Genomic DNA, 18,264 nt, shown 5'->3' on the forward strand with positions numbered 1-18,264 from the left:
ATTCCAAAGCATGAGTTCTTAATGTCATGCTAAAAATTAAAAAGGAAAAGAAGCTTGGTTTTGCTTTTTGTGCACACAGACCCTGAAAAGTAAAATTGGGAAGCATTTTACTTCTGTTTATTAGGTAAATAGTGATCTGCTAGTTTTCTGCATGGGTTACAGGCTTTGGGGTTTTTGTTTTTTAAACCCTCAACACCTATTTTTCAGATGGCCCAACTTCTTTATATAATATATTTATATAATATATTCTTCCCATAATGATTTCTCATCTAAGAATAATGCCACTAACCTCTCTTCTTTTGACTGCTGCAGGTTCCTTGAAATACTATTTGGTATTTGACAGTTTTATTTTGATTGGACTACAGAGGGAAATTGCTACACAAACCACAAGCATAGTAATTTGTAGTTCTCTTAGTGTCACAGTGACTTATGTAAAATAGATATTTTTTCATTTAAAATGCATAATCTGTGACAACAGACAGAAGTAGTACTTGACCTTGGGGCCCATCTATGCTTTGAAATCCTAATGAGGATGGTATCTAGGGCTTCTGCCAGCAGATTTCATTAATTTACCAGTGAATTTTCTCCTAGCAACAGCATTTTATTTCAAGCTAATTCAGAAGTTAGCTTGAAAACTCAGTAATATTTTGAAAAAAAAGTACACATCATACATAAAGCAATTCTAGAACCATATAGGAAATTTTGTTTCTTTTTTTTAATTTAAATTTTATTGTAAAGGTGATGTACAAAGGGGTTACAGTTACATAAGTCAGGTAATGAGTACATTTCTTTTTGAACAGTGTTACCCCTCCCTCATTTTCTCTCATGTTTTCTCCTCCCAACCCTCTCCCCCCCACCAAGTTGTATAGTTCATTTCCAACATAGAGTCTAATGTCACTGTTGCATTGGTTCACCCTTTGTCCTACCGTTTCTGTGATTCCCCTTCTCTTCCCCAAATCAGATAAACTTATGTACAAGACAAAGGGAACAGAAATAAAAAAAGAACAGTGATATCAGGGAATAAACTAAAGGGACAAAAGAAAGGAAAAAGAAATGTCTGCAGTGTGGTCCTCTCCTAAGAATATCCTACACATATAGTTATTACAAATGAAGGAAAACATGCAGCCTATGTTTCTGGGTTACTTCACTTAATATAATTTTTTTCCAAATCTTTCCATTTCCTTACAAATGGGGCAATTGTCATTCTTTCTGATGGGAGCATAGAATTCCATCAGATATACCACATTTTCTTGATCTATTCATCCACTGAAGCAGCATCTGGGTTGATCATATAGGAGATTTTTTAATTGGAGAATTATAATAGTTTCTGACTTTCAGGTGAACCCAGGAGGTAAGATAAGATGAAATTATTGTCAAATTTTGCTAAGACTCTGCCAAAGCTAAATATTTCAGTTTAGAACATCAGGTAATTAACTTAGACCCGTTAGATCATCTCATTAGATCATTTGAAGTGAGAAACAAATTTGGATAAAAGATAATCCATGTCTCTTAACTTTGTTCAAATAGAAGATGTGAAAAGAAACCATTTTCTCTTTCAGCCTTGCCTTACACCCAGACAAAACTCTGATCGCAACTGGCCAAGTTGGGAAGGAACCATATATTTGCATATGGGATTCCTATAATGTCCAGACTGTCTCTATTCTTAAAGATGTCCATACACATGGAGTTGCGTGCCTGGCTTTCGACTCAGATGGGCAGGTGTGTATCTTTCTCTATTTATGTTTCCTTTAATGATGTCTTAAATTTCACACAAAAATGCAATGAATAACCAATTCTCTTTGGCACCCTCTAGAACCTTGACCCTTTGACCCCTTTCCAAGCTTGTAGAACTTATGACTGCCTTCCAACAGACCTAGTTTGGATACCTCAGTCCCACTATCTGATCAAAAACCTCCATAAAAGAAAGCATGAACTCAAATCCACCAGGGTTCAGCAATTTTACTTTGTCACCCATTATTAGCTTCCTATTGGGAATAAGGGCTGGATCAAGTCATTTTCCCAGACCTCAAGCCCTCAGCATTATGCTTTCAGAAGGTAATATCTCCTCATAATTCACCAAAGAGATTTCTTTTCCCTCCCCTGCCCCTCTTCCCCTCCTTTTCCGTTTCTCCCCCTCCCATTCTTTCCCCTCCCTTTTCTCTCCTTCCTCTCTCTCCCTCTTCCTCTCTTCCCCTCCTTCCTTTCTCTTTCCTCCCCTCCCCTTTCCCTTCCTCTCTACTCAGTTGATCTCCAGGCCTCAAGCTTGTTAGGGTGATACAATATCAAGCCATACCCCTGGCTCTGTTTTAATGGTTATTTTTCATATAGGGTCTCACTTCCTGGGTTTGTGTCTGAGCCACAACTGCCTATTTTAGGCTTCCCATTGTTGCTACGTCCACAGGTGCTCACCACCACATCTATCTTCCCACCTGTGAAGACAGTCTTGAAGACTTTTTCTACCTGGGCTGATCTGGTACCTTAATCCTTGGATCTCAGCCTCCCTCGTAGCTTGGGATATCATGTGCATACCACTGCATCCAGTTATGGATTAAGGAGTCTCACAAGCTTTTTTGCCAAGGCTGGCTTCAAACTGATCTTCCCATTCTTAGCCTCCCAAGAAGCTAGGATTATGGGAGTGAACTGACTAGAGTTTCTTTGACTTCACCTTGAGGTCACTTCTGCTCCTCCTTTGTAGATGGAATTCCTATCATGTCTTACCCCATACCTGTTCCAGCAGTCACCAATTCCTATGTATTTATTTTTCTTTCTAGAACCAGATTTACCATATATGTAGACCCTTGCGATACATGTTCTTCATTTTACTAGTATGTAATCTTATGTAAGTAAGGCAGAACAATTCCTCTATTTTTTTTTGTATATCCGTGGCTAAAGAGAAATAGTTGGATCATGGAATTTGTTCAGGCTTGCAGTTATATTGGCTTCCTGATGAAAATGCATGTCTAAGTACAAAGTGTGATTGTATGTGTACTTATATAAACATTCTGTGATCATCATTTGGGCAAGTTATCTTTATCAAACTTTGTTCTGGAGTATCAGAAGCAAATGTAATGCAGTGGAGGAAAGTGAGTGTTAACTACTTGTTCTTTATCTGTGTTATTTCTTGTTAGGGTCCTGCCTAGTTCCTCCCATTGAGTTTCCATTTTGAAAGGTAGAGATGGGGATGAACTGTGTTTTTTAACTTGTCACTTGAGAAAAATAACCACATATTTGGCATGGTAGATTTCATAGCTTGTTGGTGCCTATTGTTCAGGCCTGCTGTGTTCCCTGGACAGAGTTGACTGGAATCAAATAATGTTCAGAAAATGACAAATGGCCCATTACCTCATAATAGACAGCGTCCGTAGAAATGCTTTACCAGGTAGCTATGGGACTTGTCATTACAGATGAACTAAATGAAATAAGATATATTGTATTCATAAACTGCTTTGTTAAATGGCAACTCCTTTCTATACCTACATAAAGACAATAATAAATAGAAAAAATAAAAGAAATAAGGGTTTTCATTTTACCCATGATTGTTAATTTATTGTCTAATAAAAAAAGAAATGGAATGGAATTCATCCACTCAGATTTTTTTTAATGTAACTGGGTATCAAACATGGAGCATTGTCTCTGTGAGCTATACCTCAGCCCCCAGGCTTTTTTTTTTAATGTGGGTAAAAATGCCATGTCTTATAATTACTTTTGTTAATGGAATTTTCAAAGAAAAATTACAATAAAGGCCTTTCTCATGTGCACATGCTTTATACTAAATCTTGTAGTGAATGCCATCTTATGTGAAGAAACTTGAATACTCCCTGATAACTACACATGAACATTTAGCCATGGATGGCTCTGTCTTTCCATGAATACCTTAGGAGTATGCTTATTAGTGCTCACATACACTCTCACTCAGGTGAGAGTGAGCATGTACTTTCATGTACTGTTACATGGGGTATTACTATATTTTAAAAACCATTTGATTTGCCTTGTTTCACTTGCATGATACAACAATCCTACAAATAAGAAAAAGTCCAAACATTTTAATTAATTAAGTTAGTTATTGCCAATACTGGGGCTTGAACTCTAGTCTTCTCATTCTCACTTGACTTTTTCAATCAAGATTGCTACTCTACCATTTCAGCCACACATCCATTTAGATAAGAGTCTCACAGACTTTTTCTATCTGGGCTGGCTTCCCATCACAATCCTCAGTAGTAGCTAGGGATTATAATCCTGAGTAACTAGGGTTATAGGTATGAGCCCCAGTGCCTGGTTCAAAAATGTTAATACTCATTTTACAAATGAGAAAATTGAGATTTAAGACAGCTAATAAATTATTGTTTTCAAAGTCTTATATATGGCTTCTTAAAAAATCAAAAGGGCGGGCTGGGAAGGTGGCTCAGTGGTAGAGTGCATGCCTCACATGCGTGAAGCCCTGGGTTTGATTCCTCAGCACCACAGAAGTGGTAGAAATGGCGTGGTGGCTCTATGGTAGAGTGCTAGCCTTGAGCTGAAGAGCTCAGAGACAGCGCCCAGTCCTAGAGTTCAAGTCCCACGACTGACAAAAAAAAAAAAAAAAAAGGGAATCCAAATCTATTTACTTCCAATCTATTATACAATTCTGTCTCTTAAGTGATCCTCTGATATTCATGTCTCAAATACCTGTTTAGGACATTTTTCATTAATTGTATTTGTTGAATTTTGTTTTTTCTTTGAAGATAAGTAATTATTTAGAATGTAGTTTAGACTGGGAGATGAACTACTTTTTTTAAACTAAAATTATATTCTTTAGTTATTTTTAAAGTTTGTGAAATTTATACAAAGTTAAGAATAAGAATAAGGCTCATTTATTAGATTTATTCTCTTTATAGGGTTTGGATTTAAAGCCCTTTATTTTTGACAGTCTGGAAAGGCTTTTAAACTATAGAGTTTAATACTCCTTAAATCTCACATTAAGGTTTTAAACATAAAATTTAAGTTAATTCTGTTCTTATGAGGTCTACTGATTTATCAGAGACCTCATAAGACTTGAGATATGTTACCTATGTTGAAAAAGGACAAGTGAGCAGTAGCTTTAGGTCTTTGGAGTTTCGGTATAGACTAATATTACTAAGTCATCTGTTATGATATCTTGGGATTTAGGATGGATAGGGGAAAATTGGTTGTTCATAAGAAATTCAATGCCTGTCTCATAGTAGTAATTATTTGTTGAAAGTGGACATGAATAAACGAAAGTCTTCCCATCACTTTCAGGCATTAATTTGTTCTTTTTCTTAGCGTTTAGCCTCTGTGGGATTGGATGCCAAAAACACAGTCTGCATTTGGGACTGGAGGAAGGGAAAACTACTGGCCTCAGCCACTGGCCATTCTGACCGGGTAAGATTTTTGTTGGATCACACTATGTAGGTTACAGAACTGTGGAATAATTATGATTTTCATATTTTTAAAAGTAAATTATCCATTTATCAATATTCCCTACATATTCAGCTTGTAAATGTACTATTTTCTTTTATTCATGAGTCATCACTCATGAGTTCGATTTCTTTATTGCCCTGTTTTCTAGTTTAAAAGTGAGTTTGCATGACTGACTATCTTACCTGGAATTTCTTCTAGTGGTTCTGTATTTCTGTGCAATTTAATTGTCTACAGAGAATGAAACTTTCACTAAACATTAAATTTATTACTTCTAGAGCGATATGAACTCTGAAACATGTTTATAAGAATGGCACATACATATGGCAATTTGCAGATAAAGAAACATCAGAGTTAATGTGACATCCTCTCCAGGATCAAGCCTTCAGATCCTGAAGGGGTGTGGATCACTCCAGGAGTACCAACCACAGAACTTAAGTGTTAGAAAAGGACTATCTTCTCTCTTTCCCAATGATTCCCAGCTCTAGATGCACATAGACTCCCCCATGGAGATATTACAACCTAGTGACATTAGTTCTCTATCTTCAAGGATTTGAACTTATTTGGTACCAACTTAGTCCTGTGGTAGTCAACATTTCCATCACTATGACAAAATAGCAGAAGTGAAGGAAAGATTTATGTTTCAGTCCATGGCCACATGGCCACATGTTTCTGGATCTGTGATGAGCCAATACATTCATGAAGAAAGCACATGGCTTACCTCATAGTGGTCAGGAAGTAGAGAAAGACAGAACAAGGGATCAGGGACAAGACAGAGCTCCTCACACACAATGATCCACTTCCTTCCACCAGGTCCTATTCCTAATAGCCCATTCAGCTCTGAACTCATCCATGGATAATTGAGGTTAGTGCCCCTGTGGTCCAGTCACCCCCTCAGTAGCACCACTTGCTGGGGACCAAATCTTCAACACATGCAGGAAGACAACTTCAACACATGAAATGTGTACCATAAATGCACTTAATAAAATATGTGTATTGAAAATATTTTCTGTGTGTGTGTGTGTGTTCACACGCGTGCATGCGTGTGTGCATGGCCATACACCAGTACTGGGACTTGAACTCAGGGTCTGGGCACTGACCCTTAACTTTTTTGCTCAAGGCAGTTGCTCTACCATTCCAGCTTTTGGTGATTAATTGGAGATAAAAATCTTAAGGATTGCTGGATGCTGGTGGCTCATGCCTGTAATCCTAGCTACTCAGGAGGCTGAGATCAGAGGATTGCAGTTCAAAGCCACCCCAGGCAGGGAAGTCCATAAGACATTTATCTCCAATTAACCACCAGAAAACTGGAAGTGGCACTGTGGCTCAAGTGGTAGAGCCCTTGCCTTGAGCTCAAGAGCTCCAGGACAGCATTCAGGCCCAGAGTTCAAACCCCACAACTGACCAAAAAAAAAAAAAAAATCTTCAGGACTTTCTTGCTCAAGCTGGCTTTGAGCAATGATCCTCATATGTCATTCTCCTATGTAGCTAGGATTACAGGCTCATCTCTACTGCTGACTTGAAAATATTTCTGATACTTAAGTTTTGGCTGTTACTTTGTTTTCCCTTATGCTGTGGTACAGTCATATGAATCTTGTAAAGAAAGTTAAGTTAGACTGTATCAATATATGAATTTTCAGCTATCACAAAGAGTGGACTTGGGCTGGGAAGTTGGCTCAGTGGTAGAGTGCTTGCCTTGCATGTCTGAGGCTCTGGGTTCGATTCCTCAGCACCACATAAGCAAAAAGAAAAAAGCCGGAAGTGGCACTGTGACTCAAGTGGTAGAGTGCTAGCCTTGAGCTGAAGAGCTGAGGGACAGTGCCCAGGCCCAGAGTTCAGGCCCCACGACCGGACCCCCCCCCAAAAAAAAAAAGAGTGGACTTGATCTCAGTACATACGATTGTGATGCTATGATTGTGAGAACAGGTTCCCACACAATTTTTTATCTAAATTATTCTGTGATTACTATGTTAAGTTATCAACACTTTTGTAATGCCTGACCTGAATTAATAAAGTGTATGTCAGATTTTTGGGCTGATTACCTTGGGGGAACATATAGAAAACTACAATTGTGAACACTTTAATCAGTGAAATCCTCTTTCTCAGATAAAATAAAGAGCTTAATATAATCACTTTCTCATATATAAAGTGCTTTTATCCCAGTGTTGAATTCATATTGAACTAAATTTGGCCTAAGCCTGATCCCATGCTTTGAGGCTGTATGTATATAAGAAACTGTATCCTTTCCTGGTACATCAACAAAATAAAAGCCAAAGTTAAGAGTATACTTTTGTAACAAATATCTGAGTCAGACCCAGTAGCCGAGCTTCTGCTAATCCAAGGAAGCCAATTGCTCAGATCATACCTAAGAGAAACAGATGGCAAGCTTTACCACTGAGCTGTTTAGAGCTGGTTCTTACCATAGTTCCCTGTTTGTGTATTTTCCCTGTTTCTGTATTTGTAAAGTAGAGCTTTATGAATTTACTGATTCTGAAGTCTGTCCAGTTTGAAAATAACCTCTGGTCAATTAAACTGTCTAATTCATCTTTTAGCATTATTAAATATACCAAGACCTACTTGTCTGAATTCAGTTACTGTGCCCTATTGAATTGTTATACTTTTTAGTTAGGGGAATATTGTAAAAAGTACAGTGTTACTATAGTGAGAAGTTATAACCAGTTATAACCCTTGCCCATAAGATCTGGCTCTGGTCTCTGGCTCTATTAAGAGAAAATGGCATATGTAAAAATGGAAAAATGAATATATTTGTAATTATGGTTATATTTGGGGAAAGATTAAAAATCTCAATTTGCTTCTTGCTTTCCTATAGTACACAGTGTTACAACTTATAGAAAAAATTTGAAGAAAAGCCAGGATGTGTGTGTGTGTGTGTGTGTGTGTGTGTGTGGATTTAGTTATATGCCCCAGTTACTGGGAAATAGGACTGAGTGTAGATTCTCTGAACACAGCTAGTGGGTCGAAAAGCATTCTGGCACTTTCAAAGCCTACACCTTGCCTACTCAGGAAATCCAGAGGCTGCTCTAACTTTTTTATGGTGAACTTTTTGATATTTATTTAGTCCATCATGGGGCTTGAACTCTGGGCCTGGGCACTATCCCTCAGCTCTTCAGCTCAAGGCAAGCGCTCTACCACTTGAACCACAGCATCACTTCTGGTTTTCTGGTGGTTAATTGGAGATAAAAGTCTCATGGACTTTCCTGCCCAGGGAGGCTTTGAACCATGATCCTCAGATCTCAGCCTCTTGAGTAGCAAGGATTACAGGCGTGAGCCACTGGTGCCAGGCCCAGCTTTTGGGCTTTTATTAACCTAGGTTAAAAAATGTTTTCTTTGGAGAGCGAAGGGCAAATAGCTTTAGCTACCAGATGCCGAGTCCTCTCAGGCAGCTAGCTTCTTGAGTCTTCCTTTTGTCTTAAGAAGCCAGTCCCAAGAAGCTGTGTACTAGCCGGAAGCATCCTGAACTTCCTTTATTTTGGAGATAGGGTCCTAAATGCTCAAGAGTGTGGAGTGTCTTCACTCATGCCCAAGTGCATGGTCCCTTGTGGACCTTTAGTCAGCCCACATAGGCAGAAATTTTCTCAGGAATCGAATGTACTTTCATCCTGCTAGGCTTGGCTGGACAGTGGGCCTAGGATGGGGTGGGGTGAGGGGGTGGAGTAACAATAGCTATAGGGAAATTTACATGGATACACATTTATCATTTCAGGGTTGGGTGTGTGGGGTTGTTAATCTGCCTATTTAGCTGAAAGATTTTTTCACTGAAATATTTGCCTTCCTGTGTTGGGACATAGACACTGGTCAGAATCTGATTTGTAGCCCAGTGCTGGTGGCTTACACTTGCAATCCTAGGTGCTCAGGAGGCTGAGATTTGAGGATTACGGTTTCAGGCCAGCCTGGGCAGGAAAATCTGTGAGACTCTTATCTCCAATTAACTACTAGAAAATAGAAAGTGGAGCTCAAGTAGTAGAGCATTAGCCTTGAGCAAAAAAGCTCAGGGACACTGCCTAGGCCCTGAGTTTGAGCCCCAGGAGTGACACCCAAACTACAACAACAACACTAAAAACAAAACTACAGCATATCTGGGTCAGATTAAAATTAAGGTTTAAAGGACTATTTTAGGTGTTCTAAGCTAGTGTCAGATAAATGCCTCTTTCATATTTTCTATAATTACTAGAGACTGTGGTCCACAATAAATTGCAATCAATTATTAAGAAAATTCCTAATTACAATAAAGAATTTGATCATTCTTTCCATTTTTGTTAAGAAAAGCAATCACAGTTTTAGGCCAAAACCCTAACTCTAAAGGTTCTAAGTCAGGTCTGGCCATTTACCCTGAAGAAGGCAAATAGGAAGTAATGGTAAAAAGGTGGGAGGGGATTTTTAATCAATATAGCTATTTGGGGAAGATGGAAAGTAAGCATTTCACCCTGTCTTCAGAGTATTGATATGAGCTTTAGGTTTACATAGAGAATGAGTTTGGTCAGGAAACAAAGAGATATGCATAATTTAGTAGTCATGGTCAAAGTTTAGTCTGCTTGGCCATCTCAATTGTAGTTCTACAAGGTGGTTTGAAGAAGTCGCTATTGTTGAGAGGATACTCTTGTTCCCATGAGATGGTGGCTCGTCATGGAGTAATCCTCTGTGAAGTTCTGTTCTTCTTGCAATCCCAGGTGGCTGCAGGTTTAGGACATGGCTAGGAGCCATTTGGGAACTGTGGGACAAGACATTGTAAGATGCCTCAGTTACATGCAGAGTTAAGCAAGATTCTGATCCAAAGTTTTACGACAAAGGCATCACATAAAAATGAAGGTATGGATGCCAGGCTTTTATCCCACTCTTAGTTAGCTTATTAGCCTGGTTATTTTTATTAGACTCAGGGCTGTTTATCAAGAAGCAGTTTCTAAGTACCTGTGACTTAAATATAAAATATTTTATTAACTCTGTGAAGAGCTTTGGAAAATTTGACCAAAACATTACCATTCATTTATTTTTTATTTTCTTTGAGTGGACAAAACTAAAAATATGTCAATCAGTTTGTTCTCAGTTACTGTGGGTGGTTGTGCCTGTACTTAAGCCTATAGTAAGTAGCTATATCTGGATGTAAGTGTTATATGTACATTACTCATTCTCATGGCCAGAGTCTTCATTTCCATTCTGTGCAGGTAACATTGGGTTCTAAATGTTTTAAGGTAGAGTCTTGCCAGTTGTACTGGCCTCTAAAAAAAATACAAAAACATAGAAAATGATCAGTATTTCTTTTTTGGACAGATTTTTGATATTTCCTGGGATCCATATCAGCCAAACAGAGTGGTTAGCTGTGGAGTAAAACATATAAAGGTAACGTGGTTACTTTTTAACTAATAACTTGTATGGAAAGAATTTTAGGTCCTGATAAAGATTCCTGGATGTTCAGAAACTGTTTGACTTTGCTTTTTTCCAGCTTAATTTTAGAGCCCTGCTAGCTGTTTTCTCTGGTCCTGAAATAAGTTAAGATTTTTTTCTCAGAAGTGCAAAGCAATGTCAATAAAGTGAAGTGCTCAACCCAAAGCTGAAAAAGAAATTTAATTAATTAAATATTAAACTGAAGTTACATGAAGACTTCTAAGGGTTGCATACTTAAAAATAGTTCTTTTAATGTTATTATGATATATACATAATGCTACATTTTCTGATATGTTGATATATTCTCTTAGAAGAGAAGTATTTAATATGGACGTAGATACACAGTGCAGTCCTTCCAGAGACATTGTTTTTTAAATATCTGTCTTCCTCTAGAATACACATCCAAACTCCATTCTAATAAGATCCACATTTGCTTCTTCTATTTTATTATACAGGTAGCAGAATTAATTCCATCAACAGCCTGTGCTGTCATATAGAACAAATGTCTTCTAAACTGTAGAATATGGTGTAGGAACTTCTGTGTAAAATGTTATGAATAGTGTAAATTAATATCAATAAATAAGGTATAAGGATTACTCTGTTAAAAGGACCATATGTGGATCTCTGCGAGTATAAACATACTGCATTTCTGTGTGAATGGAATAGATGATATATTATCATGCAACTAGCCACTCCTATTTTCCAGTTCTTTTGTTTTACTTTTATGATCTTGTTCATTATTTCTACTTAATGATAAGATATGAAATAGACCATAAGTGCTCAGAAATAAATATAACAAGAACTATGTAAGATACATTTAAAGCATACTATAAAACTTTATAGAGACACATAAAAGAAGTCTTAGACAAATAGAAAGTATACTGATTTCTGGCATCAAAAATTTAGAAATGGGGCTGGGAAAGTGGCTCAGTGGTAGAGTGCTTGCCTTGAATGCATGAGGCCCTGGGTTCGATAAGTAGTGCTGTGGCTTAAGAGATATAGCATTTGCCTTGAGCTGAAGAGCTCAGGGACAGTCCCTAAGCCCAGAGTTCAGGCCCCATGACTGACAAAAAAAAATATATTAGAAATGTACCATTTCTTTCCAAGTTAATTTATATTTGCCACAAATTAAGTTATAATCCTTATTGTTGTGGTCATCTGTCCTTTTAAGTTACTCTACACTGGGCTGGGAAGGTGGCTCAGTGGTAGAGTGCTTGTCTTGCATGCCTGAGGCCCTGGGTTTATTCCTCAGCACCACATAAGAAAAAAGCCAGAAATGGCGCTATGGCTCAAGTGGTAGAGCGCTAGCCTTGAGATGAAGAGCTGAGGGACAGTGCCCAGGCCCAGAGTTCAGGCCCCACGACTGGACTCCGCCCCCCTCCCAAAAAAAAGTTACTCTACATTAATTTGGAAGGATTAAAAATCTAGAATAAGAACTTTGGGATAAAAAGAACAATAATGGCAAATATTCACTATTTATTAATGTAGTTAGAATTTAAAATAACAAAGATGGTAGAAGACTGGGATAAGGAGAAAAATCAATTTTTCTAACAGCTCAGAAATAGACATTAATATGTGTGACAGATTAGAGTATAACAATAGTATCTGTTCACTATCAGGCACTGTAACTACTTTAGGGAGAGTGTATTACTTCATACTATATGCCACATAAATTGAAAGTGAATTTGAGTTATATATTTAAAGAAAACTAAGAGAAATGTGTATGCAAATGTTTAAGTCCTCTAAACTTGGAGAAAGAGCCTTCTGAATGTATAAGCAAAGAAAAAAGCCATAGGGTATGTACCATATTGATAGATTTATTCTATTATTCAATTATTTATTATTCATAAAATATTTTGTTAGCTTATCCCTGCAAAGATGGAAACCATGAACTAGCAAGTATAAATGACAAATGTAGCAATACCGTTGTGTTCTTCAAATAAAAACTGGAAAACCTGTAGAATGGACAGAGAGAATTGACAAAAATGAAAATCTTAGTCATTTAAGAGTATGGACTTAAGAATAAATTTAATATGTTAAATATTGCAATTAAGTTGTACCCAGTGTTGTGAGGGATTCTTTTTTTTAATATTTATTTATTTATTTTTGGGTCCGGTCATGGGACCTGAACTCTGGGCCTGGGTGCTGTTCCTCAGCTCTTCAGCTCAGGGTTAGAGCTCTACCCACTTGAACCACAGCGCCACTTCCGGCTTTTTTTCTTTGTGCTTATGTGGTGCTGAGGAATTGAACCCAGGGTCTCATGCATGCAAGGCAAGCGCTCTACCGCTGAGCCACCTTCCCAGCCCCTGTTGTGAGGGATTCTGTGAAGGAGTTCTGTCAAGTTTGTAGAACGGTAATCGAGTATGGCCTTTCAGACCAGTAATTTGACAGTATTTATTGATAGCCTTAGATATTTTGATCCCCTTTGATCCAGGAACATCTGGATATGCTAAGATTTGATACAAGATTGGTAATCTTCTCAAGAAGTTGACTGGTCCACCTGTGTCCCTATTTAATGAGATGTACAAGTTGTTATGTTGAAAACGAACTTTACAACTTTGTAAAGGGGGGGGGAGGATTTGGTATGGGGGGGGAGGATGGGAAGGGATGAGAAAAGGGAAACAAAGGCTACAATGCTTGATAAGAAATGTACTCATTATCTTGCCCATGTAATTGTAACCCCTCTGTACAGTATTTTCACAAAAAAAAAAAAAAGTAGTTGACTGGTGAATTTTAGGTAATTTACTATCCAAGGAAATAATTATTTAAAAATTTTTTTGTGTAGAATAAACTAGACATTCAATAATGTAATTCCTTTAGCATTTTAAAAATTAACCAGAGATTTGTATCCGCAACGTGAATTTCTGATCAGGTTAAAATATGATGAGGTACTGAGTTGGTTTTTTTAGCCGTATTTAAGGAAAACAGTGAGGTAATGATGAGTTCTATTAGTCTGTGTGGCTTTCTGGAAATCTGGTACCCTGATCTGGAACCCATAATTCAATTTGAATCCTTGCTGAGATACAAGGATTTGTCCAACTTTGAATCCTAATTCTATCTCCTTCTACTTGACTTCTTCTACCTGACTATTTTATTTCCTCTAGGCTTTCTTCTTCTTCCTTCCAAGAGTTATGTTCAGTGACATATAGAAGCAGTAGGAATGCTATAATGTTATTGATAATGTTAACATTCCCTAAGATTGCAAAATTGATGGCAGACCTAAACAAAGCCTCTGGCTCTGTTTGAGGGCCTCTTCCTGCTAAGAAGTTACTTGCTTAATACTCCATCTTGGCGTAACTTGTCTCCAAAACCCAACAGTCATTGGGATTCTAACTAGATGAGCTGCTTGGTTTGAAAGAATTCTTTGGATTCCTCTCTATTTCTTTCTTTGGCTAACTCTATCTTTTAATCTGTTTTAAGAATAGAGACAGATGAAATCCAGGAACATTATTTGGGCACATTAAGAGTGCTAATTGTTTTGGGTTTAGGTATGTGTCCTCAAAACAAAACAAGAATCTCTCCCTTAAGGGAAGAATTTGCAAAGATCCTCTTAGCTACCCTTTATTAATGCTGTTCAGAAATAATTCAACAGTAACTTTAAGCAGGCTTATTATTTGTCTATTATTTTTGTAACTGAATGTGATAGGTTCAAATCTTGGTGAATATAAAGCCAAAATAAGCACAAGTCAGGATATGAGTGGAGAAAGATTTATTTCCTACAACAGGTAAGGAGACCATAGAAAGTGATTCCTCCTTTTTTTTTTTTTTTTTTTTTTTCTGGTCCTGGGGCTTAAATTAAAGGCCTGGGCTCTGTCCCTGAGCCTCTCTGTGCTCAAGGCTAGTGCTCTGCCACTTGAGCCACAGCGCCACTACTTCTGGCTTTTTCTGTTTATGTGGTACTGAGGAATCAAACCCAGCCTTCATGCATGCTAGGCTAGCACTCTATCACTAATCTACATTCGCAGCCTGATTCCCTCCTTGAACGAAGGAAGCATGGGCATTTCATTAAGAAAGCCTGGCATATTCACAAGATAACACACTTCGGGGTGGACATCATCCCATGCATGCTCAATTCAAGATGCACCTGACTGAGCACTTCAGTTTAAAATCATAGTTCAAGAAGGATAGATGACAGAAAGGAACAGCCAAAGGAAAGGATACTTTGAAGGTGTGTTAATATTTGCCTTGGTAGGTGCCTGCCTCACACTTTATCTTTGTTTTCTATATTAGATTCAGGGTTCCTCCTCTTTTTTATTCTCCCCATACCCTCCATTATCTTTGATTTCATTTACAAGTTGAGTGCAAAAAGCTTTGCATTTCAAGAAAAGATATGTGTGAAATTTTCGTAGTTTGGGAAAATATTTTCTGGTTTCCCAAGCTTCCAGTGTTTGACAGTCCAATTACAATTCTCCAAAATGAGTGCTCGCAAAACAGTTAACAACTGAACATCTGCTTCGTCAGTTTTACAGCAAGTGAGCCAGCAGGTTTGTGGATACTCTTGAGCCTTTTCCCAGTTTTTAGTTACAGACTGAAGGTACCTAGGGGACTACCTAGAGCCAAACAAACTCCAAGATACCTGCCAGTTCTAACAAAATTTGTGACTGGAGTTTGGAGAAGATAAACAATGTATGTCCATTTGCTGTAAATCTAAGGGTGTATTGCTACCCTGAAATACCACTGTTTTCTATATAGAAAATGGCTCTCAAAAAGAGAGTCTTTCAGGTATTCACCTTTTTCTGCAGAAAAATTCATTTGTTATCCTGGCATCACATCTCTATGTGCTTTAGAAGGAGAATCATGTGACTATTTAAATTGTTTTGTGTGGGCATTGTAGCATCTGACTGCATGATTTTTGTCAGAAAACCTTTGTGTGACCAAACATGAGATAATGATCTCTTATTTTCTTGTAGTTTTCCAGACAGAAATTTTAGACTCAGGCCAGGGAGGCACCTTCCAAAGTAAAAGGACAACTCACTCTCCAGTTGATCTTGATGCATGAGGAAACATAATGAGAAAGGAAAATGCGTGCCTAAAAGTGCCACTGAGCAGCAAGCTCTCTGGCATATTTGTGCAACCAGTAATCATTTGTGTCTTAGCAGTTTGTTGACATTTTCCCATTTAAAACTGAAGTGTTTTCCACAGGGTTTTTCTCCAAAGCTTCATAGTGCTTTGATGTATACATCAACAAAAAATAATAATACCCAAATAAACAAATCACCAGAGCTGACAGGTTTCTCCTTGGAGGGGAGAGTCCTGCCCAGTGAAATGGTCGCACACTTGCATCTTGTGCCTGCTAAGGCAAGGCCTGCAGAACAGCCCTCCTCACCCCTGCCACCACCTCCCCAGCTGCCTGCATGCCTGCCCACCCACCATTTCAGTGATGCCACCATCCCAGAACTGCTTCCCCCACTAGCCAGCTCCCTGGACAGGTCTCCAGTTTTCCTCTCCTGCAGGTACCAAATATTCTGGTTGTCATTGATTTTTTCCCCCTTCATACATTCCTGCCATCTGGAGTCATCTAATCTTGTTCTCCTGAGCCAGATGCAATTTCTTTCTTACCACTGATCCAAATCCTATTCTTGTTCATTTCCTCTAGTCTAACTTGCTAGTCTAGCTCTGAATTTTGTTGTCCCTTGTGTATAATCTGAACAGAGTGCTCTGAAAATCTTGCTCACTGTTTCATATGTATCTTCTTTATTAGTTAAAACCTTTTCAAGGCAAAGATCTAGATTTCCATAGTTTCTCATGTAAAACCCCCAATGAACCTGGACCTTTGGCAAACCACATATGCTTTCTTTTCTGCCCTTCCATGGGGGATAAGAATAGAATCTATCTTAGCCTATCCTCCAGGGAATTACTGAGAGCCTTTATAAAGAGAGGGGCTGTATAAATGGAGGTGAGGTCATACATTCATACATTAAAACTATAGTGAAGAAAAACACTCGATGCCTGTCATCTTGAGAGTGCCTCAGTTGCCCCTCACAGGCTTTATGCTTGTGGTCTTTCTCATGAACTGTACAACTAAAAGAGCATAGCGCACATTCAGCCATAGGAAAATATCACTTCTATTTTGAAACATTCACCAGTAAAATTTCTGAGGTAAAAAGATTATGTCACTTTTATTTTGAAAGTAGTTATATATATATACATCTATGTGTGTAGCTATATATATGCAAATATATATGTAAAAAATATATATCTACACACATTGATTGCCTAGATGATATATCAACATGCCAGCAGGAAGTTATAATTTCAATTTCCTTTTTTATATTCATCTAAAAATGTCTACAATAAACTTATCCTACTTTTATAATTTGTCAAAGAAATTAAACAAAAGCATGACTCATTACTTTTCTTTCAACTCTGAGAACATTGACACTTTCTATTTAGTTGCCATTCTAAGTTTTGACAGTTCAGAACTTGGATAGTTTAAAATATATCATTATAGGTTTTTCTGCTGTTCCTAGAGGAAGGCTAAAATGTGTTTTAGTTCTCTGCCATTACTGAGAACCAATTTACTTGTGCTTGGTTCAGACATGGTGCATTATCTAAAATGTACTGAAATGTGAATACCTATGATACAGTGCATTAAGATACTTTATTATGGAATTGATTTCTTTTTATCAATTTCTAGTTTTGGACACTATGTGGAAATGCCCTGACTGCAAAAAGAGGGATATTTGGCAAAACGGGAGATCTTCAGACCATTCTTTGCCTTGCATGTGCCAAAGAAGACATCACCTACTCTGGTGCTTTAAATGGTGACATCTATGTCTGGAAAGGGCTCAATTTAGTCCGTACCATTCAAGGTGCACACAGTGTGAGTATGGCCAAATGGGAATTGGGGGAGGACTTACACTATACGAGTTAAGATCACAAATCCTTGTATTTCCCTCCTACCCCCAACTTGAGTGAGGAGACTTTTACCAAACACTCCCAAAACACACACGAAGACTTCCTCAACCATTTTTGTTCATCTAAAAGAAAAATATCTCAAAAAGTATACAGACTCAGCCTCCACCGTAATAGGCAGATTTGTGTTTATTCATCCATTAGTTTCACAGGAGACTGGAACCATTTCCTCCTAAGTTCTCAAATTGTAAAGTGCCTGAAGTCCCTTGGGGTCTTGCTTCCATTCACATTCTACAGTGTGGATCTAGGTGATGTGTGGTGCTGCTACTCTATGGCCCAGCGTTGGAACCAGAAGGCCATGGGTGACTGTTATTTTTATGCTGATTTTCCTCACTTATACAGAGGTGCCAGAGTGTCACAGTTGCCATTGATAGCCTTCTCTCTTGATGGTCTGCTCTATAAAAACAAGGACAAACTTTTATTGACACTCTTTTGTCTGTTGACACACATGAAATTGGTCACATTGTTAATATCTACTGATGATACAGTGGAAATACCAGAAGAACAGAAGGATGAATATGAAAGGTAAAAGCT

The 18,264-nt window shown here is 38.0% G+C and overlaps 1 protein-coding gene across 2 annotated transcripts in view; it reads left to right on the forward strand.

Moving 5' to 3' along the window:
- Window positions 1-18,264, forward strand: part of Eml6 (EMAP like 6) — a 251,333-nt gene that overhangs the window by 85,702 nt on the left and 147,367 nt on the right. For both annotated transcript variants that reach the window (XM_070025631.1, XM_070025632.1), the window contains exons 2-5: window positions 1,560-1,719; window positions 5,281-5,379; window positions 10,702-10,770; window positions 17,453-17,638. In XM_070025631.1, coding sequence (XP_069881732.1) covers window positions 1,560-1,719; window positions 5,281-5,379; window positions 10,702-10,770; window positions 17,453-17,638 — 514 coding nt within the window. The remainder of the gene's footprint in view (window positions 1-1,559; window positions 1,720-5,280; window positions 5,380-10,701; window positions 10,771-17,452; window positions 17,639-18,264) is intronic.

The sequence above is a fragment of the Dipodomys merriami genome, unplaced genomic scaffold, assembly GCF_024711535.1.
Source record: "Dipodomys merriami isolate MVZ:Mamm:240054 unplaced genomic scaffold, mDipMer1.0.p SCAF_17, whole genome shotgun sequence".
In the NCBI taxonomy this organism is placed as follows: Eukaryota; Metazoa; Chordata; class Mammalia; order Rodentia; family Heteromyidae; genus Dipodomys; species Dipodomys merriami.